This window comes from Phoenix dactylifera, chromosome 14, assembly GCF_009389715.1.
Source record: "Phoenix dactylifera cultivar Barhee BC4 chromosome 14, palm_55x_up_171113_PBpolish2nd_filt_p, whole genome shotgun sequence".
Lineage (NCBI taxonomy): Eukaryota > Viridiplantae > Streptophyta > Magnoliopsida > Arecales > Arecaceae > Phoenix > Phoenix dactylifera.
The window spans coordinates 5,493,714-5,518,704 of record NC_052405.1 but is presented as its reverse complement, the minus strand read 5'-3'; the positions used below and the strand labels follow the sequence as shown (position 1 = coordinate 5,518,704).

Here is a 24,991-nt window from a genome sequence, read left to right as displayed (position 1 = left end):
CCTTATTTGGCTACCTATCACTTTTCTCTTGTTGCCTCAATATAAAGATAAAAAAAGGATTTGGTTTATGATAATCTCTTTTTTGATTATAATAATCAGCAAATACCTAACCTAGCCCCATGAACCTCCATTAATTAGCATTCTTTTCTAGTAATTGTAATTGGACACTCCCTGGTATTGTTAGGTAGATGGATATACATCGAGGACGAATTAACAACTACTACCAAGCCTCAATGTTGGTCATGGCATGCATGAGGAGTGGAAGTAAAGAGGGTGGTAGGTAAGCTATATTAAAAGTTGGAGTTTTTTTGCATGAATACCTTTCTAAAAATTCAAATTTATGTGAATACTCTTTTAAAATTTATATTTATTTCTACATCCTTATAAAACACCATTTTTGCACAATTGCCCCTAATATAACGGTTCTTCTAACACCATTAACAAAAACCATATTTATTTTAATTAAAAATAAAATAAATTTTGAAATTACCTTTTTGTCCTCCATTGCGATCGCCTTATAAATATTTCTTTTTGCACATATACCCATTAAATGTATTTTAGTCATTTTAATTGGAAATCGTTAATTTGTTAACGACATTAGATGGGAGGGCATATATACAAAAATAAGGATTAAAAAAAAATAGAATAACAAAACCAGTGTTTTATGAGAGTATGCATGCAAATATCAATTTGAGGGGGGTGTTCATATAAAGTTCGATATTTAGGAGGATATTCATGCAAAACAAAACCCTTAAAAGTTTGAGCTTTTCTAGCCCTTTCGTTCTCTTTTGATCTCACATAAGCCAATGCAAATTATTAAATTATGTAGGCGAGAGATTCAAATGATTCAATATGGTTTAATTTAGAAGATAGTTTTCAAATGATGGTCTTCAAATTGGTAGTGTTGTGGGATTTCAATAGTTTGAGACCCATCACCTCATGCCAAAAGTTACTATTTCGAGTCCATGGGCTGAAATTAGGCCTGGCCCATCCAATGAATTCCTTTGGCCAGGCTAGGTCCAATCACATAACACTGGGCTAGGCCGGGCCAGGCTAGGTCCAATCACATAACACTGGGCTAGGCCGGGCCAGGAGCCCAAGCCTTGTTCACGGTGTTAAATAATGCCCGCCAACCACAAGTCGACCTCCCGGCCCAGCCCAGCCCCCGCCCGGCCGTCGCAACCCCACTAATGGCCATGGCAGGAGCAGCTCTCCCGCGGAGGATAGGTTAGGGTTCGACATGGCGCTCGCCAAGGCCAAGGAGATCGCATCCTCCGCTCCTGTCGTCGTCTTCAGGTGCAGTTCCCCTCTCCCGCTCTTCCTTCTTTCCTTCGAATTCGATGGCTTCCTTCTTCTCCCGTTGAATTCCGAATTCATTCCCCCTTTTTTTTCTGGTTTTCTTTTCGACCTCTTCATTTTGATTATCTGGTGATCGGCGCTCGGTCTGATGACGGGATAGGGATTCGGGGATGGGTTTTGGGATTAGAAATTAGGGTTTACGCGTCGAAATGTAGCCGACAGAGGGACCTTTAGGAGAGAGAGGGGGGGGGGGGGGAGCTGTGAGTTCGGGAAATAGGTATTTTTTTGAGGGATGGCGTGAATTTTTGGATTTTTGAGTGAAGAGTGGCGTGGATGGGTAGTGTATGTGCGAAAATTTTGCTTTCTTGTATGTTAATTTGAGAAAGAGGATGCATGATTTTGTTAAATTGATAGAATGACAAAGTTTGGGGAGTTGGAACCCTTTATCGAGAACATATGAGTTTTTAATCTATCTTGAATAAGAAAGGGAAGGAAGCACCACAAACGGCCACAAAAGTATCTCTAGTGATTGAAACTGTTGTCTATGAGGACTTTGGAGTTGCCTGTAACTTGTTTATTTTTTGTACGGGAAAAAGCTGCATTTCTATTCGATTGACTGTTAATGGCTTCTTTGATGGATGAGATTCCGAAGCTTAGTCAAGGAAAGCTAGAGATTTTAAAAGTTCTGTAGGGCCTGCTCTTGTGAAGGCTTCTTTGGTGGATAATTTTTTTTTCCAAACCTTAGCACCAGTGAAAAGTTAGAGATGTTAAAACTTCTTTAGGCTTGCCCTGTTTTTGCTTATAAAAAAAAATTAGAAACGAGGCAAGATGGTTTCTTATGTTGTTTTCCAAGTTTCTACAACCTTTGTCTAGGTACATGTGTCAATGTAACTTTTACTCCATGACTTGTAGTCAAAGGAAGGAAAAAGTTGAATGTGTTGAAGGGCTTGACATGAGAGTGTCCATTTAAAGTCAAAATTAAAAAACAAAGCGACGGGAAAAGATTTCTATGCATTTTTTAGGAGCAAAAGTTTATAAAGAACATTTTGCTATCTTCGTTTTGAGATTATCCTGTATTAGAAGCCTTTTCCACAGCCAACATTTTCAGGAAAGTAAAAGTGATACTTGCTGTATCCTCATTCTAATTGTCTTTTTAAAAACCTTGTTCTAGAAAGCTTCATGATCTAGAATCAAAAGCATTGCTGTTATTTGAAAAAACCATCATAACTGAAAACCAAGGGGCTAACGCTAGACTAAAGGAACTATATCATTGTGTTGTAAACGGTAAATCAAATGTACTGTAATTATCAAACTGTTTCTAATCAAAAGTCCAGATAAGGTTGGAAGTGAGTTGGCTAGCTCCTTGACTTTTAACATGGTTCAAGAAGCATTTAGATGATCATACCGCATATAAGTTTCAGGTCTGGTCAAAGGAGGACATTACCCAGAACTTGGTGTTAAGCAAGGCTTGTATTTTTGTTGCTTGCACAGAATCTGGGATGCAGAATTATGTAATGTTAGCATTTACTTATTCCGTAGTTCCCTTGTATGAGCCTTAGCCCTATACCTTTTGTTGAAATTTAGTGACATGTATCTTCATTATTTTTGTGACCAACTATACAATTTTCAAATCAGCACACAATAAGATCTTTGATTAAAATTATCAAAGAATAATATATATTTCAATTAAATATTTGATTTTCAAATTTAGCAAGAGATTATTTTTTATTTTCCAACTAGCCTTCTATTCATGGATCAGGGTGTGATCCGAAGACTGACTCTTTACCCAATGTCAACCCTTGGCTAATTGGTACCCAATTCTTGGTCATGCCAACTTATGGCAATGGAGATGTTTGTCGTGTAGCCTATAAAGAACAGTTGATGATGAAGTTGACTGGCGTGATTGAAAGGAGGATTTCTTCACTGTCAGATTTATAAAATGTAAATCAGGCATGGTCTTTATTGCAGAGAAAATAGGTAAAAAAATCTTCTATGATTGCCTAATCCGGTCAGCCACCAAGCTAACTTGCTCTCGAACATCTTGAACATGTTATATCTAATTATAGATAAAAAAACAAGTTTAAAAGTCTCGATTTTTGATTTTCTAGTATTTGAATGTCGGGATGATGATGCGTTTAAGCAAGGTAATTGTCTCAAGTAAGGTTTTAAGTCCTAGCGGGATGGGAGGTGTCTCGGCCGTCCCATCCCGTTCCTGTGAGAAAACCGGACTGGGATGGGGTTGGGGCTCTGAAACCCATCCATGTGGGGAGAGAAGAAGAAAGAAAAAAAGAAAAAAAGGAAGGAAAGATGTGATGGGATAAAAGCAAGAAGTGAAAGGAAAGAAGAAGAAGAAAAAGGAAAGAAAGAAAAGGGAAGAAGGAAAAGAAAGAAAAGAAGGAAAGAAGGAAGAAAGTCAAGGGAAAGAAGAAGAAAATGGACAAAAGAAATAAAGGAAGGGATAAGAAAAAGAAAGAAAGGAAGGAAAGAAAGAAGAGAAAGAAATGATAGACGAAGGGGAGAGACGAAGGGTTGCATGAATGGGACCACCGTTGGGATGGGGCGAGGTAGCAGGGTGTCTCTTTCCATAGAGAAACCGGGTCACCTCCGTCCCATAGGATTTAAAACCTTGGTCTCAACAACCATGTTTTGACATAGGTTAACTTTATTTTGTGCTTTAATCATTAAACACTTGGATTTGTTAACATTATCATGCCACACTGCCCCTCCTATGAAATTTGAAGAATAGGGAAGCCTGAAACTCATATTTCCAAGTTGAAGGTAAAAAAGAAAGAGTAAGCTCGTTGATTTAATTAAGGCAACATGGTGACTTCTTGCCTACTTCATCATTTTCATGTTTGTAGTTTCTCGTAAGTAGGGCTGCAAGTGGATTAGGTTGGATTGAAATTGGCACACCATAGATTTGATCCAATCAAAAGACTGAACCCAAGCCTAATTCATTTCCATTCGGATAAGATATGATTGAATTTAGGATTTATTTATTGATTTATTGAGTTTGTTAGGTCAAATAGGGAAAAAACAAATCCAATCACTAGCCATAAGAAATATGCATAAACAAGTTACTTATATTATAAACATGTTGTGTAAGAAAATAAAAATTAAATAATGTGTAAACATTAATACCTTATCAAAAATCCACTTCATATAAGATTTCGCTGATGACATATAAATTTTATAATTGATAAAAATCTATGGGCGGATTAAAACAGTTTGGATAAAATAGAGAAGTGCAATCGGGATAATATATGATTGTAAGATACCGATCAAGTTGAAGGAAAAATTTTATAGGACAACTATATGATCAGCTATGTATTATGGTACAGAATGTTAGGCAATTAGAAAATATGTTCATTAGAGGAGTATAGCTGAAATGAAAATGTTAATATGGATGCATGATAATACAAGGAAAGATGGAATAAAAATGATGTCATTCGTAAAAAGGTGTGGATAGCACAAGTCAATGATAAATTGAGACAAGGATGACTTAGATGGTCCGGACATTAATAACGTAGGCTGAAGAATGTATCAGTACGAAAGAGCGATTTGATAGATGTAGAAGGAAAGAGTCATAGAGGTAGACCAAAAATTATATGGGATGAGATGTAAAGAAGAACTTGATATCTCAACATCTCTTGGAAAGCATGGCCTTAAACTGAGCGGAATGGAGGAAAAGCATTTATGTAGCTGAGGCCAACTAGTTGGGGATTAAGGCTTAGTTGAGTTGACTTGAGTAGAAAAAAACCCATGGGTGAATATATACATGAAATCTTCAACTACTCTAAAGGATCTCATTCATTTAGTGCCAGCTCATTGTCTTGACTGTTGATGTTGACTCTTTGTTTTTCATTAACATGTAATTCATCCTTTTACCTTCTTTGGCTCATGGATTTCTAATGCGGTTTATGATGGTTGCAGCAAGACAAATTGTGAATATTGCAAGCAGGTTAAGCAGTTGCTAACACAATTAGGAGCAACTTATAAAGTGATTGAATTAGATGTTGAAAGTGAGTATGAGTACTTGATCAATTTTATTCTGGAGATCGTCAGATTGTGCTTGCTTCTTAATGGTGCAGAATGTTTTCGATCTCTATATTCCTGCTTATGTGTAATATTCTTTATTGTTTTCATGTGGAAGATCTTGTGAACACCAATACATGATTTATCATGCAGTCTTGATTGATGATTGTTTAACTTCATTTCTTTGTCGGTTATACCCTGAAATTGTTATTAAGTGAAAAAAGACATCTTTCTTGCTGAGGCAAGAGAACATATTATCTTTGATGATATTAAACTGCAAGAGTCTAACTTTCATCAGACTTGGCAGAAATAGGATACAATCATGGTGGTATTTGATTCTTTTGTGTTGCCTGAGACTATAATAAACTGCAGTGGATAACTTCATTGTGGCACCGGCAGGTTTCTTCATGTGAGGTGATGAAAGATTTAAGTGCACTGACATGGCATGTGTTGACACATGCTGTGCTGTGTTGTAACAGAAAAATTATAAAGGAGGTTGTTTGGCTCAACACTGAGCAGTGCCGAGCCATGTTGATCCATGCCTGATAAGCACTGGTTGATATATGCCAGCAAACTTGGTACTTGGTAACGACTTGGTACTAGGGGCTGGTATTGGCCTGGAATGGACTGTCACAGCCAACACTTGAAACCACAGTGGTAATTGAACAGGACTTGCATGCATAGGAAATATTTTGGTTCCCCCTGGATGGTAGGATTCTCACTTTGTGAGTTTGCCTGGATTTGGATGCTTTCGAAAAATACAGAATAGGGTATATTGCTGGTCTTGCCCCAGTAGTATCTCATTGTGTATACATTATTTTCCTTATATTGAGGTTATAAATAAGCTACAAAGTAGCATCACACCTTGTTGGACTTTGCTTAATCAGACTTGCTGCCTTTGTAGCATGACTCATGACTTTTTGGACTTCGCTTAATCAGACTTGATGTCTTTGTAGCATAACTCATGCCTATTAGTAATATTTAAGGTCATGAGATGGAATTCATTGTTACTGTATTTTTTTTCTTACATCAATTTGGTCGTGGGCATATAATCACCTTCTATAAATGCTGTGAAACAATTTTATCCTCTTCTTCCAAATGATTAAACTGTATAATCTATGTCCTATTACTTACTGATTCCATCATAGTTATTCTCAAAGACTATTCTAGGTGGATAAAAAAAATTCTCTCTTTTTCTTTTGTTATTTTTTCTGACTGGTTTAATCTCATTCATGAAGGTGATGGAACTGCACTACAATCTGCACTAACAGAATGGACTGGACAAGGGACAGTTCCAAATGTTTTTATTGGCGGAAAACATATTGGTGTTTGTGATGGTATGTTTCTCAGCCACCAATATTTTTACAGATTATAGATGCCAAAGTGATATTTCATCCTTGAATTATTATATATCCACCTTTTTTTGATCAAAGCCTTTGATTATTTGCATGATAGTTCATTGCTCATTTGATAGAAAGCTTTTCAGTTTTTGCATTTGACTATCCAGTATTCCATCATGTTACATATTCAAACAAAAGGGATGTGTCAATGCACTTATGAGATTATTATTTGTAATAGGGGTTTTCTTTTTACATGAGGTTAACATGCATCCAATTTTAATATATTTAAGATTAGCAGGCACCTTTTTTAAACCATATGTAGCAAATAAAAATAAATGCACATAGGTTATTACATAACATATAGAAAATTATTACATAATATAAAAAAATAACAATTTCTTTTTTGCCTTTTTGCTCCTCCAATTCTTTTAATTACATTTATGGGTTACATGCATTAAAAGGTTGACATTACCCAAAGCTATCGTGTAATTTATTTTATATGTTCTGCTTCGGTCAGTCACCAATTAATGCTTCCATTCTTCTTATGTTTGCAGGTACAAAATCATTTATGACAAAGTTGTTCCAGGCCCTTGAAGATGGTTCAATTTCAATAGCCCATGCAAACTTGGATGTTATTAAGAAATTGGAGTTATCACTATCTCCCACAATAGACACTGTACAGATGGCAAGTTCATCACCAAAGGAAGAAATTCATTCTTCTTCTTCTGAACCTGACAGTGATCCTGAAGACAAAGAAATTAGTGATGATGATGATCGTAACCACAAACATCGTAGGCGGGAGGTTCGACCTCATTCTTTTGACAATGATGTTCATGGACTACCTATAAGAAGGCCCAACAGAAAGCGAAACAGGCCTTTTGAAAATGGACAACGTTTTCTGGAAACTGATCCTCCATCTAGTTTGGAGAGGGATGTCTCTTCAAGGTCAGAGAAACGCCGCGCTGGCTTGACACCACAGATTCGGGCTCTTCCAGATTCAGGCCCACGTGCTAGAGTGAACCAGTTTCGTTCTGATAGTGGTTCTCGTTTTGATTCATCTGCATCCACAGGTCGTCCTTCTATAGGGAGGGGAAGAGGAAGGAATACCGTTCCCTGGAGTCAACATGATTCAAGATTCAACCAATATGACACTCTTGATTTTGCATCACAGATGGCTTCACAAGGACCACCCACACATTCTAGTCTTTATGTGGGGGCAGGTTTACCGAGTGCTGCAAGTACACAAAATACATCTTGGGGTGCCTATGGCTTTATTCCTGGAATGAATAACAGAATTTTGGATACAATTCACCCACTTGGTTTGCAAGGGACTCTTCAGCCCTCAATCAGCCCTCTACTAAATATTGGCATGCCACGTCAGCGTTGTAGAGACTTTGAGGAGCGGGGCTTTTGCTTGAGAGGGGATATGTGCCCGATGGAACATGGTGTAAATCGAATTGTTGTTGAAGATGTCCAGGTGCATATCTACTGTTTTTGCAATCCAACTTTTTGTGAGTACGTTAGCATGCATCAATATATTTCACTGCTTAGATATTTAGAAACATAAACTTTCACCCATATTTGTAACTAAACATGCTTTTAAGAAAGTACACAAGAGATAAATTAGAACTTCCCAATCATAGGATTCTAATGTATTGCGTTTGATATTGGACACTGTTTTATTCTGGAAATTCCATGGGCAGAACAATTTCATACCTCAAAATTAATAAGTCCCTGTTGTTAGCATGATTTACATAGTCAGTTCTTCCATTTGGGCCTTGCCTAGATCTCTTGTTTTAGTTGGGATTGACATCCCTAGTGCTATTCTTATTGTGGTTTTATGGAAGTATAAATTCTTAGTGCAGCCAAAAATCACTTGCCAAATTCTGACGAACTGTATGTGGTAGTATGCATTTCATACATGCGATAAACATGATTTTATCATGTACTATTTTGTATATCTTTCATCAGTAATAGATTCTTTAGCAATTTGCAGAGTCTGTCTCAATTCAATCTTCCTGTCTCAATTCCAAGTTCACACGCACTGGGAATTCAAGCTGGGGCAGGATCTGTACCTCCCGCTAGTGCATCTTCAAGCCTCTTGACGAACAGTAAAGCTGCATCTACAAAAAATAACAAATCTGGAGTGACAGATGATGCATTGAAACTGAATAATGGAGTTTCATCTGCTTCAGGTGTTGCTGAAGCAGACGTATATGATCCTGATCAGCCTCTGTGGAACAATGAACATCCTGAAACATCAAATGCACACTTGAGGCTTCCTACGCCAAACAATGATGATGATACTTTATGGGAAGCTGATTCTTCTGCTCACCAGGGTCTCAGGTCAATTGATGGCATTGAAAGTGAACATGCAGGCAGAAGCTTTGCAGCCAATATTGGCTCTGTCTGGGGCCGCATCGGTCCTGGGAATAAGTCAGAAACTGGAAGGAAGGCTAATAGTAATACAAATGCGACAGGTCATATTGGGAGTGAAATGAAGATAGATCACGAGGAAGCAATAGCTGATAGTTGTGCTGCTACTCAAGGAAAACGAGCTGCTGGTAAGGAGATGGGTCCAAAAGCAACAGCTATTCAACCTTTACCAAGACTGCGTGCAGATTCTGGGCGTAATGGTGGTAGAGCATCTCAGAAAGCATCTCGTACTCTCTATGTAAATGGTATTCCTCAAAAGAGCAACAGAAGGGAGGTTCTTCTTTCACACTTCCAGAAGTTTGGTGAGGTTATTGACATTTATATTCCACTGAACAGTGAAAAGGCTTTTGTCCAATTCTCTAAGAGGGAGGAGGCAGAAGCAGCACTGAAGGCGCCTGATGCTGTAATGGGTAACCGTTTTATAAAACTCTGGTGGGCCAACCGAGATACAATTTCTGACGAGGGAGATGGCAGTGTCCATAATAGGCCTACACAATCTCCTGGTGTGGCAGTTCCTTCTGTTGCATCTCAGTTGTCCATTGGTGGCAGAGGTAAAGAAAATCTCCCATCTACAGCTCCAAAGGGAAGTAGTGCACTTGGAGCCGAAACATCTTTTCATGCTGGTGGACCTCCAAAAAGTGTGTCAGCACATGGTCCAAAAGCAGCGCCGCCCGTGCAAAAGAAGGTGGAGGGTTTGGAGCTTTTAAAAGAGGAACTGCGTAAAAAGCAGGAAATTTTGGACAAGAAACGTGATGAATTCCGACGCCAATTAGATAAATTAGAGAAACAGGTAATCTCTTTTTTTCTGCTTATATATAACTATCTTTTAGATAGTATTGGCAATTGTGTTGGAAATATGCCCACTGTTTTCCCAGAATTAAGACTTTGTTAGATTGTCAAAGACAACTTTCAGAAATCTGCAACATGAAAATGTTTGTTCCCTTAACTTTTTTTTTTTCCATTCTTAGTAAAATCCTTTTCCCCTTAATATGAAATCTCCTTTGAATTTTTCTTCATGTCTTAGCTTTTCAATTTTAAAGGAAGGACTTGAAGATTTCTAAATTTACATGTAGTTGATTTGGTTTTCCATTTTACTACTTATTTGGTTTTTGATCTAAAAGAATTAAGATCAAAAGGATAACTTTTCAATAACAATATTTACCTTTAAGTTTGTGGATCCGTATTTACGGTATTCAGAACCTTTGACATTTTTACTGCAGACAATTTCAAGTAAAAAGGGGGAAGTAGCTTTTGAACAGGCTGGTAAAATGCTTAAAGTGGACACAACTCATGAAGCAGAGATTAAAGCTACAGCCTCAACACCCACAAACATTAGTACAACAGGGGCACATCAGGAAGCTGAAAAGACATTGGAAAAGAGAAATTCTGGAGAGATTCTTGTTCTATCCTCTTCGAAAGAAAATGCAACTACTCTGCAGCAATCTCCTAGGAATATTAAACAGACAAGTTGTCTGCCAGCACCAGTGCTGGATAGATTTAAGCTGGACAATTCTCCTACTTCATTTAGAGTTGTTCCTCCTCTACCAGCTGAGTTTGCAAATGTAAGTCTCTCTTTCTCTCTCTCTCTCTCTCATACAAACACAGCATGCCTGTACATTATGCTGGGAATACTATTTCAGCAATGGAAAATCTACCTTGAGCTTTTCATGTGAATATATCTGCATTAATTGATTTGGAAGATTGCCAACTACTATATATGAAGATAAAAAATCAATTTTCTTTTTCCAGCTGGTAGGTGCCAAATAAGGAGGGGATGAATTGTGAGGCTTTTGGGATATTTACCATACAATTTTAAAGATATTTTGGTAAACAGTTTTAGGAATTTTAGGTTTGCAATATAAATTATTAATACTTAATATCCACAGAGAATCTATGATTGTTTTCATTCTTTGATATAGAATGTTGTGGGAAAGAATTTTAAGTCCCAACCTCACCCAGATTTTGGCCAGCATTTCTCGTCTTAGTTCTAAGAAAAAAAAGAACATTGCAGGAAAGAAATATTGTGAATGCATTATTACTTTATAACTCTAGGCTTTTTAAGAAACATGCACTTCTTCTCAATTATTATAAAATGCGATATATATTTGCCAAAAGATTCTATTTGTCAAAATTGTTGACCAAAATGACATATTAGATTTGGTTAATAAAACATACTTAAAGATGCTATTTTGAAAGGGGAAAAATGGAACATAGACAACTAAATGTAGTTTAATTTTGTTTGGAATTTTTTCTCCAATCCAATTGTCCAATTGAATATCTTTCCTACAACCTCCTTATTTATGAAATAAACTCAAGTGTCTTTAAGATTTTAAAATTCAATAATAAAAATCCGATTTAGATAAAATAAGAAATCACTTAAATCTATTTATTTTTATAATTGTTATTTTATTTTATTTATAATTTTTCTTAAACATGCATTGCACGTGCATGTGCGTGGGTTTATACACACATATATGTATATACAAATGCATACACACACATACATGCATACATATTCATATATATGTATGTACATATGCAAAATTGCTAAAATGCATAGGTGAGGCCAGGTGGTGGACCCCTTGTATGGCTTAGGCAGGTGCCTAGGAGGCTGCTCAGGGAGGAAAGCCTTCTAGGATTTTATTATTCATACTTCTAATCATATGCTGCTCAGGGAGGAAAGCCTTCTAGGATTTTATTATTCATACTTCTAATCATATGCACAAATAAGCATGTTCATAAATTCTATATACACTCATCTATTTGGGATCATAAACCTTATTTTTCACACTTAAAAAGTCTAAAGATCAAAATCTACTAGGAGAGGTAGTAGAATTGCTGCTACTACAGTATCTAGCAAGCTGTTGAACACATCCAAGTACCTAGCACCTAGCAAGAAGCAGGAGGCGGCAAGCGGACTAGAGAGTGGCAAGTAGAATAAAAGGAAAATTTAGGAAAAAAATAGAATAATGGCTAGATGAAGAAGAGATGTGCTGGTCACTATAATCGCCGTTGCCTCTTGTCAATGTTGGCTGACCTATTAGTAGTCATTGATCAGCCCACTGGATATACTAGGTTGGTGGTAGCCCTCGCTATCCTCCTACGTGTGCCATATGGAGCTTAAATACATAAAGAATTTGGGAAAGGAAACCCTTAAAGAGGTAGGGTTGACAGCCCAGCCAAAAAAAAGTGCCTAGGCTGTCGCTTTTAACAACACCATATGCATGTATGTATGTGTTGCGGGATTTTCACCCCGGCAACAGCCCGCACACCGGCCGAGCAGGAAAAGCGGCTGCGTCCCTCCCGAGGTATTGTCCGCTCAGGGCCCCGCGGGCGCGGAGCTCGCACGGGGTGCGCACCCACCTGCAGGCGCGGAGCTCGTACAGGGGGCTTGGGCGTCCCTCACGGTTTTGTCCCACAAAAGGGCCCTCGTGAGGAAAGGTTTTAGGCCTCCTCATTATAAGGCACAGACCTTTCCGCTGATTAGCCGATGTGGGACTAAAGTTCGGAACCCCATCCCACAACACAGCCCCCCTAGCGGGAAGGTCTGTGCGTGGCCGGGGCCCTCCTTCTAGCGCCATCTGTTGCGGGATTTTCACCCCGGCAACAGCCCGCACACCGGCCGAGCAGCGAAAGCGGCTGCGTCCCTCCCGAGGTATTGTCCGCTCTGGGCCCCGCGGGCACGGAGCTCGCACGGGGTGCGCACCCACCTGCAGGCGCGGAGCTCGTACAGTGGGCTTGGGCGTCCCTCACGGTTTTATCCCACAAAAGGGCCCTCGTGAGGAAAGGTTTTAGGTCTCCTCATTATAAGGCACAGACCTTTCCGCTGATTAGCCGATGTGGGACTAAAGTTCGGAACCCCATCCTACAACACAGCCCCCCCAGCGGGAAGGTCTGTGCGTGGCCGGGGCCCTCCTTCTAGCGCCATCTGTTGCGGGATTTTCATCCCGGCAACAGCCCGCACACCGGCCGAGAGGGAAAAGCGGCTGCGTCCCTCCCGAGGTATTGTCCGTTCTGAGCCCCGCGGGCGCGGAGCTCGCACGGGGTGCGCACCCACCTGCAGGCGCGGAGTTCGTACAGGGGGCTTGGGCGTCCCTCACGGTTTTGTCCCACAAAAGGGCCCTCGTGAGGAAAGGTTTTAGGCCTCCTCATTATAAGGCACAGACCATTCCGCTGATTAGCCGATGTGGGACTAAAGTTCGGAACCCCATCCCACAACAGTATGTGTGCATGCATGCATTGCGTGTTTCTATGTATGTTACATATACATGCATACATACTACATACATACTACATACATAGACACATACACATATAGAGTTAGGTTAGAATACCTTTGAGAGCATTTAGCTGCACATGCTTCCTGGTGGAAAAGATCCTAGCAAAATGAAAATTGGCACTGTTGATCATAATCTATGATATATAAACCAAAAATCACAAATTTCTGAGATCTTTTACTCATGCATCAAAAGAAAATGAAATTGACAATTTGAATATTATGATGTTATGTTTTAGTTTGATCTATAGTTTGGAAACATCCAAATTATCTGAAATTTTATCTTTATATGTTTATATTTAGACCAAGATCAACGATTTGGAATTGCAAAATAAATAGTCTATGCAATGTTTTCTCTTACTAGCTTTGTTGCTACCAGTCTTTTTTCGCTAGCTAGATGCACAGGTAAGAGGGCTCCAAAATAAATGTTTTTTAGTTTTTAGGTATTAAATGCTTTCAGAAGCATTCTAGCCTCCCTTTTCTCTCTCTCTCTCTCTCTATATATATGTATGTATGTATGTATATATGTATATATGTTATGTATATATATAGAGTAACACTTATACCACTGAATTCCTCAAAAGACGCTTATACCATTGAAATGGTTTATACTGTTTTAGATTACATTGTACCATATTGTACTATGTGGACATAGGTGAGCTTGAATCACATTGGATAATTGAATCATACTATTGACAATTGAAATTGTTAGATAATTAGATCATTTAATTCATATGGAAGTGGAACCTTTAAAATGATTCATTGTGATTTATTATTCATGACTCACAATGATTTTGATAACAGTCATTGGTGTGAAGTAACAGAAAGGATAATATACCTTGTTATGCTCTCATTTGTTACTGAAGCATGAAATTGTTTTGGTCGTTGTTTCTGGACAATTTAAGATTATCACCCTCTATGTACAATGTAACTGTGATCCTAACGTACTTTTGTGATTGTTATTTTAACCTCTTATGGTTTGTTGTATGGACATTTTGTTCGTGACATGTTGGTGTGGCATTGATTAGACAATTGGTTTCTCTGATTCATGAGGATCCTGCATGCCCAAATATCCTGAATTCTGACAGTACGTCAATGAAAAATTCACATTTTAGTGTCTTTTTTTTTCCTGTCTGCATTGCCAAAAATTCTTGTTCTTTGCCTGCTCCACCAATATGCAGTATTTTCTTTAAGCTACTTGTTTACTAGTAACTGTGCCCTCAACTTTTTTAGAGTCTGAATAATCTGTTTCCTTGCACCTTGCCTGACATTGTTGCTGATAGAAAAATCAATATATTTAATATCTGAAGAAACTAAGCATTTAAAGTTCTAATGTGAATCTCTTATTTCTGCATTATTATTCTTGGGCTGTTAGCCGTCTCCTTCTACTCAAAAATTAAAAAAAAATGTCTTATATCTTTGTCATCAAACAACATGCATAATGCATGTTACAGGACATATACTTACATACTGTCATGGCTGAAACATTTATACTCTCTCATTTTTTTCACTTCGTGCCTTCAGTAGTAGTTTGTATAATATATTTCATATCTTCCTTCTTTTTAAAATTTCCATGGAAAGAAAAAAAAAGAAATTCGTGCTGTTGTCAGCCTGTCACCTGGTTATTTTCTACTATTGATGTGATGTCTTCTTGTTCATTGCAGGTTGCTGCTTTGAACGATCATTTTTCATCATTTGGCGATCTCTCTTCTGTTGTGCTCGAAGAGCCGGAAGCTCACAGTGAGAATGCAGGCTTAAAGCCATCTCATAATTGCTCTGCATGTGTAACTTTTACCACCCATCAATCTGCCATGAGGGCATTTCTTACTGGTAAATGTTGGCAAGGCCACAATTTGCAGTTCATGTGGTTAACAGCCTCTCCCAATTCCAGCACTGATCATAACATCCAAGAAACTTCAACTCCTATGAGGGCTTTAAGTGCTGGTGTCCAAGCTGAGGTAGTGACATCTGCTGATATCCAGGCTGAGGTAGCAACATCTGGGTCATCTTCGTTGACTGCAGGAAAGTCAACATGCAATGTCATGTCCGAGGTAGCTGCTATTGGAAATGGAGTGTCTGTTATGGATGCTGAAAGCACAAATTTTGCCCCTGCTAGCATTCCCAAGGCTCTGGTACAGACCTCCGATTCCAGTACCATACCATGTGAGGAGCATCCCCCAATGTCTGATGTTCCCATGGTTGAAGATAACGTCAACATCGGTTTTGCAAAGTGAGGTATGATGGATTTTGGTCACAAACTCTTTTTATCTATTGAACCAACAGGAAATTGCTTTTTTGTAGTCTTGTTTTGTTCTACATGCGATTATATTTACAAATAGCTAGTAAATATCCAAGTAGTTGATTGTTTTTGTTTGGTAAAATGGTCGTCTGCGGCCATTCGGATTGAATGCCAGATTTGATAGAAGAATGACATCATTTTGTGATTAGTAAAACTAAAAAGCTCTTCAAGCAAGAAAAATGGGAACTAAAAGCTGGCCACATATTGTGCGGGATACTTGGTAAACACGGGAGGATCTTTGCTGGCTGCAATGGATTGGATTGAACTTCTTCCAATTTGGAATGGATCCAAAATTAATCCAGTCTGACCAGAACTGAAGTTATTTGGATTAGGCTTGGATTTGAAAAATGACCTGTTCCAGATATGGCTGAACTGAACCAGACCGATTCAAAACTAGTAAATAAGTCTTCTTCTCATGATATAATTTGTGAATAATTTATGTTGTTGATTATAATTATGCATGGTTACCAATCAAATCCCATGTAGAATATGTTCTCAATAATGTTTACATTTTGCTTGCTATTATTTTATTGCATAATATATTTACGATATAACTAAGTAAATACTTTGATTATGTTTATTATGATTTGTGTTTGATAATTTGCACTTGATTTGACCAGAAAAGTCCAATGGATTGATAAAACTATATTAAATCCGGTCCATTCCAACCTGAAGGTAATTGTAGGTTTGAGTTCATTTTTTTACCTGATTCAAATATAGTGTGGCTTCGGGTTGTTCCCATCCCCAATCCAACCCGACTTGCTTGCAGCCCTATTCTTTACTACGTGGCGGATGGAACTAAGATGGTGATTAATTTCTGAGATCCAATAGGCAAGTAATGAAAAGATCATAAATATCATACTTCCAGGAATGTCATGTAACATGATTGACAACTTGGAATGATATTAAAAACCAAAGGAGGCAAGTAAGGTCAGCATAAACTGCATCTGTGGTGTACAATAGACACCTGTTTGCAGCTAATTTAAGATGAAAAGGTTTGATTTTGTCACTAATAATAATTATTTATGGTGTTTTTGTAATAACCTGAAACAAGTCACCAAATAAGCATTCTGGCAAAACGTCAGCAAGTGGAACGAGAAATATTCATAATTTGCCACCTGATTATGATTGTTTCTTACTAGTTTTGGCCTAGATGTTATTGCTTGAGCAAAACAGATTACATCCTGAGCTGCCAGAAATTGGAACTTCAATCAATCCTTGTTTTACTGTACTTCTTAGAATTTTGGTTGGCAACAAGCTGTGCTCTCCCAGTACAGGTAAGAACCAAGATACCGATAGAAGGGTAGATCATAGATGGAGGATTCAGTAGCCACAGTGATGATGTTTGAGAATTGTTGGTAGAGAGCCACGGGGTTAGGAAGGTTGGAGTGCTATCTTAGTAAAAGTGTAAGAATCATACGAAATAACTTGGGTTCTCTTTGATTACTAGGAAATATGCTTGGAGAACTTATTTTTCTTGGATAATCAAGTTTTTCATTTAGTTGTTTGAATAGAAAATTGTTAAATCTGAAAAGCTTATTATTACCTTGCTGGAAATCCTTTTTTCTTTCATGGAAAAATTCTACCTTTCTGTTTTCTTTTTGGTTGCTTTGCTTCAAACCAAATAGACCCTTAGTTCTCTCACAGGAAGCAACTTGGTTGTTTTCTTAGGTCTTATTTTAAAATGATCAAAGGACCACAAATTCCAATCCTTAAATTCAGAGTAAGAATAACACCTTTTTAACTTAATAGACTAATATAATACTCATGCCACCCTACAATCTTAAAAACTTTCTTACCTTCTAGAATGCTTTAAGAATGCGAATTTGAAACAAAATAAAGATCTCGCAGCTTGCAGGTGTATTCAAATAGTTCAGAAATGGGTGTCTGTGATGGCCCAAATCCTGGGGTGTTGTATTTGTAAGGTCTGCTACAATTAATGCTTCATGCTAGTGAACATGCCATTTGGCATGCCTATTGGCTATGACAACACAAGTGCTTTAATTAAATTGTAACCATAAAATATATATGAGTCATTAACCCCTATTGTATGATCCTTGGAAAATTAGATGGATGTTTTAGTTATTCTTGAAGTTGATCTGAGACTGAACTCATAGGTATATCCAAATCTAAATTGCTGTAGATCTGACATCATTTTCAGACTGGCGTGCAACACAAAAAATGCACTTGGCAGATGTAAATGGAATGAAGGGATTTTTTTTTGTTGGAAAAATTGAAGCATGTGGCCTCTTGTGAAATATTAGGAAAATTGTGTGGAGGTGCAGGGTACAGTCTCCATGATGGGCCTTGTGGTGAGTTACAAATGCTCAAGATAGAATTGGAGAAAGGGTAAAAAAAAAAAAGCCTAGAGTGAAGTTGAACTTGGGGGTTGAATTGCATGTGATAAGAGACATGGATGGCTATGCTGATGTGGCTGCCGTCTACAATTTAACTTCCATTTGTCACAAGTCACATCTAAAACCCTGTGGCTCTAGGACTCTAATCCCAACGATGGATGCTGACAATAGTAGGGTAAAAAGTCCCATTGTAACAGCGGAGATAAAGATAGAATTCTAGAAAAGATGTGTGCACAAAACCACACTCTTTATTAGCTTAGGTTTGGGGGGTTTTGAGGCTTAATAAATATAAAGGGGCTTAGGGATTTGGGACTCTTAGATTTCGCTTTCGATAGAATGTTATTAATTTTTTTTTAATACTGCTAGATTGACTCCCTTGGCTATAAGATTGGGAGATTGAAGTGCAGTCAAACTTTGGGGAGGAGTGGCACCCCCAAAATTTTCTTTACGATAGTAGTATGAAGCAGCTTAGGGATCTGGGACTCTTGAGTTCTTGTCTTTAGAAAAGTTTTTTTTTTGACCATTTGAGAGACACCCATGGCTAGAAAAGAATGGGTGATGTGAAGGTGTAATCGAAATAGGGTGGAGTCACATCCCCACAGTTCACTTTATCATGGTAGAGATTTTATAAAAGAAAACGATGAAGAGTAGAGAGCAAGGTTTGAGGAACTGGTACCGGGCACCGTACCAGTTTTCCGGCGGAAGGACTTGGTACGGCTTATGTCGAGCCTGTACCGATGAGCGAGGGCATGATACTATGAGAGAGAGAAAAAGAGAGAGAGAAGGAGGAGAGAGAGAGAGGGAGGCGGAGGCTGCCTGCTACGGCCACCGCTGGTAGGGCTGTTAACGAGCCGAGCCGAGCCCGAGCCTGGGAGAGCTCGGCTCGGCTCGTTTCACAGAAGCTCGGGCTCGGGCTCGGGCTCGGTAACGAGCTCTATATTGGGCTCGAGCTCGGGCTTGCTTGGCAAAGCAAAGGCTCGGGCTTGAGCTCGTAAAGCTCGTTTCAATTACGAGCTCCAGAACGAGCCCGAGCTCGGGCTCGTAATCGGGCTCGAGCTCGATAACAGGCTATATTTCTCTATGTGGTCAGATTTTTATGAATTATAGTGCTGAAATAAGATTTTTCAGTGGGAGACTAGAGCTCGTTTGGGCTCATGAGCTGCTCGGGCTTGGATGTAAACGAGCCTCATATTGGGCTCGGGCTCGTTTGACTAACGAGCCGAGCCCGAGCCGGGCTTTTACCGAGCCGAGCCCGAGCAGCTCGACTCATTAACAGCCTTAACCGTTGGCCCCCCACGGCCCTTCGTCGGCGTCTGCCGCCTCTCCCTCTCCCTCTCCCTCCCCCGCTTGCTCTCTCTTTCCTTCTCCTTCTTCGGCTCCGGCAATAGGTCTCGTTTCTGTTGCCGGAACTGTACTGGTGAGCCGCTTGTACAGCTCGAGTCAGTCGGAACCGTCCGGTTCAGGACCGTTCCGCCAATCTTAGTGTTGAGGGATATAGACTGGATGTATTGTGTCGATTCTTTTGAGTAATATAATCCACCAAAAGCCTACTTTAATTTTCTATACTAGATTAAAAAGGGATCATTTTTAATTTTTGGAACGTTCTTGTAATATATTGTCTATTTTTATTTCCAAAATGCCCTCACTCCTTTATACTAATCTCCCTTCTCAAAATTGCCTACCATCATCTTGTTAGTCTTAATGATTTATCAAATGTATTGCCTACTTTTCTTAATCCCTCGTTGGTCAATTGATTGGAGTGGGGTTTGCGCTACCATGCATCATTTCATCTCTCCTTCTCTCTCCCCCTCCCTCTCTCTTCCCCTCTCCATCTTACTAAATGTGAATGGAAGGCCATAGGTCCCTAAAAGTTTTCAGTCTTAGACACTCTAAGAAAAGCATTAATTTGAATCTCATGTGTTTGCTATTACTCCTATAATTCCCCTTTTCTCTTCAACTATGACTATCCCTCCTCTCTCCCACCATTCTCACTAAGATTCCATAGGTGGATGGATATTCACTTTCTTCTTTTTGCCTCTTAATGTATCATAATAATGACAAAGGGAAGGATAGTTGAAGGCATAAATGGAAATAAATTGTCCTCCTCTTGCCATGATGGAAATTTATTATTGTATTAAGACCTATTTCTATATAACAACAAATAAATAATGCATGTTTGTTAGATGCTTTTACGATTTGAGTCCTTCATAGATACTAGGGCATGGCTAATGCTTTAAAGTAAAGGTATACATGATTGGACAGCATGTTTTATTGCTTTAAAAATCATTTAAGGTATAAGAAGTATATTTAGTTTCTATAATATATGTAATCAAGTTGCTCATTTAATAATAATATTGACATTTTTAGTTTTCTGGATACATAAACTTGTGTTCCGATCTCCCTGAAAAACACAATAGCTGATATAACTTTTATTTGGTCAATAGCTTAAATTGATCAATAGCACCCCGTTTAAATATATTACCGTATAATTTTTTTCCATGTATATGGATTTTTAATACATATATTCATTGCATGGTTGGATGTACTATCTTGTACCGAACTGAACCGATAGGGAACCATGATGATTCGCTCTGTCAGCTCGGTAAATAGGCTGAACCAGCTCCAATTTGATTAAACCTCCCCGGCTTGGTAAAAAGGTCACCCCGGCTCGGTAGAAAGCCCGCCTGGCTCAACCTTTTGATTAGCCCCCCCATGCCCTCCTTGGCTTAGAAATGGCAATCTTATAGTGATTTGACCACCATTACTACAAACACTGAATCTAAAAGTGGCCATCTGTCTTGTGCATTATTTTGGGGCCATGGCATACAAGAACCCCCCATCACACACACACACACACACACACACACACACACATAGAGTCGTGTATTAAAGCTTTATCCTCGATTTGGATGCAAAAACGCTTGCCTTGAGTGTCTTAAAATCTCAAAGACAATGTTTGCTATGCCGGTACCGGGCCCGTATCGGTTGCTTGGCGGCACAGATCGGTACAGCCCTGTGCCGTGCCGTGCCGGCCCAATACCGACACAGTAGAGGTGGGGGAGAGGGAGAACGAGAGAGAGAGAGCGGGGGAGGGAGGGAGAACGAGAGGAAGGAAGAGAGAGGCCGGCTGACGGAAGCTGGGGAGCCTCCGTGAGGAGGAGGCGGAGGTTGGGGAGACGCGGAGGTGGGGCTCCGCATCCGGTCCCCTATGCAAGGGAGTAGGATCTCGATGGCAATAATGGAGGAGAAGCAGGAGTATTCTGATGAGATAGTTGTGATCGAAGAGACAACAACTCTCTAAACTATAATTTTTCATGTCAAGTGGTGGTCCCAATAGTCCTAAGTGTCACAAAAAATGCAGGATTGGTCTTGTTTATATCCATTGCAAGAATTAATATCTTAGATTAGTTGATTTTAGAGGCCCAAAAACTACTCTAAGCATATATCACATGTACTGCAGGTATAAGGTTCAAGTGCTTTTTTTTTTAGGTGGACCTGTACCCAACTGGCATACTCATATCCATAAGTATATGGATGACATTGCTCAAAGCAAGCAATCAGGACCAGGCATTCACCAATTCCCCTCTAGACACCATAAATATAAGTCATCGACATAAGTATGTGGTATGCAACTCCCTATCTTGAAGCCCTTAATAAAATCCACAACCTTTTTCTTTTGATACTATTGATGAATCAAGAAAGAAGAGTAGTCTTGAGGAAAAATGAGATGAAACTTAGGGCAGTTCAGCAACCTAACCCAAGCTGCAACTATTGGTACTTTCGTAAATAGATGGTTTCCTGAAATTAGTTAATCCTCTTATTCTCACTTTTGAGTAGAATCCAAGGTAAATAACCCATACAATTTAAAAGTGGCAGCTGCATTTTTCCGTATGGTCTATTAAATTTAAATCCTACATAAGCCTGTTTTACAAAAAGGACATGCCCTAGAGGCTCATAATGGCAGAAAATTAATATAAACTACAGCAACTTAAAGCAATATCTAGACGAAAAAATGTTTGCTAATTAGATGCCTCAGCAAACTAGTAATCACATCAGAACATCTAAAAATAAGAGAATAATTGCTAATTGGACAGGATGATATAATTGTACTTCTAAAACATATCATTAGCCAACGAATGATTTTTAAAGCAGTAATACATAATCTGTGAAGATGAGTGTAAATATATGCGACTTGTAACTAAGGATGAACTTTGGAGAAAAGCCAATACTATGGCAGTGTGAAATCTCATGTTTCATGCTATTTTTGATGCAAGTCAGTTATGTATTATGGTTTAACCTCTCTCTCCCTTGTGGTCAATTTTTACTGGAAAAGCTGAATATTTTAAATGGAAAGTGTACAACACTAAATAAGCATCGCAGTACCACACCATCCGTCTATTGTAGCCCAGGAAAATGCTCTGGGGTGCCTGTTAGTGCACATGAAAAGTTCTCTCAGTCCTACTTTCCATGTATGACAGTATGACACTATACTCAATGACCCTCTGTATACTGCACTAATTCTCATGACTTGTGACCAGTTCCCATGTGGCAGGAACTTTTCACGTGTGCAAAATGGTCCGCCCTAGCATTAGCCCGTGACATTTGCAGAAGCAAAAAAAAAAACAAAAAAAAAAAAATTTCAAACTCCCAATGCTGGCAGATTTTCATAATCATCCTTTTACTTAGAGAAGTAAATGGAAAGGAAATAATTGGTAACTCAGAGATTTCACTAGAGAAAAAAAAATCATTCAATTGATGTGGTGCTGTCCTCCTTTTTCTGACAGCTTTTAATGGTGGCAGTTCCAAAAAAAAAGCAGCAGTTAAAAGAGTGCTACATTGCTTGGGAATTTTGTGTTACAGTAGAAGCAAGAGGAAATAAAGAGCTAAAAGTAGTAAATTATCTCTAGGGCCACAACAAAGAGCCAAAATAGTTAGTTTTCTTACTGGCCTACCACCCATAAAAATTCTAACCAATCATGAGAAAGATGGGAAGATTCCAAATTTGTTAGTTATACATAATTTAGCTCCTAGCTTGCTGATTTCTTGGACAATGTTGATTTGGGTGTGTGACAGTGAGGGGATCGATTTTGTTAACCTTTTATTATTGTTAGTTTACGTGAGTTCCTCGGTGGTGCATAAAAACTGGTTAACTCAAGCTTATACCAATGCCATTGTTCATGTTTATGCATGACGTTTTATGACACAAATAGTCTTTTTTTCCTGCAAATTCTTTTAGCTGGAAAGTAAATTATGAAATGTTTTGGATATCAAGTGTTAGCTCTTCAGCATTTTATAGAATGAATATTACCATAACATGCAGAAACTGAGCACCACCTTCTTTAATTTTTATGATCATAAATCATCACTCCATAACTTTGTTTTTATGCAGGCACTCTGGATCAGATTTTGGTGCTCAGTGAGGCTTCAGCGTACATAAATATCCGTTGCTCCCTTGGAGTTCTCGTATCCAACAGAAAGTTGTTTTGTTTTTTTCCTTCTTGAGTGGAGAAAGAACTTTCCGACATCATTTGCAACATTCAAAGAAAATCCAGTTGCAAATCTTGTTAGCTGTGGCAGCAGACTTGAATACATAACATTCCTTTGTTGAAAACACTATGTTGCAAGGAAAAGGATAATTGCGAACTAGTCGCTACCCGGATTGGGTTTCGTCTGCATTTACTTTTAGAAATGTAATTTCCTTTAGGTTATTCATGTTCATCTTGCTGTCAATTGGCACTTTACATTGATGAGTATTATACTTTAACCTTGATTATAGAAATTATCATTGCCATATAACTAATGTCATGTTTTAAGGTACTTCTGCTGCATACCTTCAGTGGGCTATATGTGTAGGTTATTTTATTACTAGCATCAAAGTATGCTGTACCAACCTGAATTAAGCAGTACGGGGCGTACTGGCTCGAATCGGGCAGTACAAAACGTACTGTACCATATTGATTCGGTACCGGTATCCGGTATGAGTGGCGTACCGATACTCGGTATACCAAAAAAATCTCCGTATCGTACTGTACAGACACTGTGTTAGTGTAACGGCGTCGGTATGCCAAAAAACTCCATACCATACCGTACAGACACTGTGTTAGTGTGACACTGGTATGGAGTCCGCTACCGAGATGGAGAATTTTGACTAGCATTGTGGGGCTATTTGGTTGGATCAACTGTTCCATGTTTATTTCCTGAAGTGAGAAGGTTTCACATTGACTTGAGAGTACAGGAGTTTGGATGGCATAACACTAGAAATCTGGTAAGCTCCACCATTTATTTGTCTTATTGCATGTTTTTTCTTTTCCCACCTTTTTTGCTTGCATTTAGCAAAAAAATTTTCTATTAATATAAAGTTGAGGGAATCGCCAGCCTCCTGAAACTGCTATGATGTCAGCACATTGCTACCTGCCAGCCATTGATGACTGGATGACAATGTGTGTACACATGAAACATTTATTTGGGAAAAAAGGAAAGAAATTGCAGAAAAAAAGAACAGAAAAAGGAAGCCAAGGGTTGTGATAGTGGATCAATTTATTAACAGAAATAAATGAAGAGTGGTATGAATGTATGAGAGGGGACAAAAATTAAAAAAATGAAAAAAAAAGAAGAAAAGAAAAGATGAAGTTTGTTGGAGAGGGAAAAAAAGAATTGATAAAAGAAAAAGAAAAGAAAAGAAAAGGTGGGTGATGAGTTTGAAATGTTTATTTGCAACCTGAAGGCCTGGACTTGTATACTTTTCCTTAGCAGGCATCTGTATTTTTTCCTCTATTCTGTTTGAGCCTTCGTTGAAAGGAAGATTTTTCAAATTGTCATTCAAATTGTTCTGGCTTGATACATGGATAATGCAGATACTGTCTATATGGTTCATGCATCTATTTTGACAGGCTTGGTGGTTGCAGGAATGGCTTGATGTCAGGAAATTTATCCATCATTCTGGCTATTA

General features: G+C 38.6%; 1 protein-coding gene across 3 annotated transcripts; it reads left to right on the top strand.

Moving 5' to 3' along the window:
* Positions 1-1,155: 1,155 nt before the first annotated feature.
* LOC103708091 (zinc finger CCCH domain-containing protein 27) lies at positions 1,156-23,842 on the top strand. Of its 3 annotated transcripts, XM_008792865.4 has the most exons (9): positions 1,156-1,296; positions 5,233-5,321; positions 6,573-6,671; positions 7,229-8,151; positions 8,671-8,785; positions 8,870-9,900; positions 10,331-10,672; positions 15,051-15,621; positions 23,432-23,842. In XM_008792865.4, the coding sequence occupies exons 1-8, from the start codon at positions 1,241-1,243 to the stop codon at positions 15,618-15,620; spliced, it is 3,225 nt and encodes a 1,074-aa protein (XP_008791087.1). In that variant the 5' UTR covers positions 1,156-1,240; the 3' UTR covers position 15,621; positions 23,432-23,842. The 3 variants fall into 3 exon arrangements, with proteins under 3 accessions (XP_008791087.1, XP_008791086.1, XP_008791088.1); XM_008792864.4 differs by having other exon boundaries at positions 8,671-9,900; XM_008792866.2 differs by lacking the exon at positions 5,233-5,321 and having other exon boundaries at positions 8,671-9,900.
* Positions 23,843-24,991: the final 1,149 nt, after the last annotated feature.

What these genes read in the sequence shown, in the direction of transcription:
- LOC103708091 (XM_008792864.4), top strand. Translation starts at nt 1,241, where the DNA reads ATGGCGCTCGCCAAGGCCAAGGAGATCGCATCCTCCGCTCCTGTCGTC. An exon ending in GATTGAATTAGATGTTGAAA is followed by an intron (nt 5,322 to 6,572) that starts GTGAGTATGAGT and finishes TCATTCATGAAG; the next exon opens with GTGATGGAACTGCACTACAA. An exon ending in TACCAGCTGAGTTTGCAAAT is followed by an intron (nt 10,673 to 15,050) that starts GTAAGTCTCTCT and finishes TGTTCATTGCAG; the next exon opens with GTTGCTGCTTTGAACGATCA.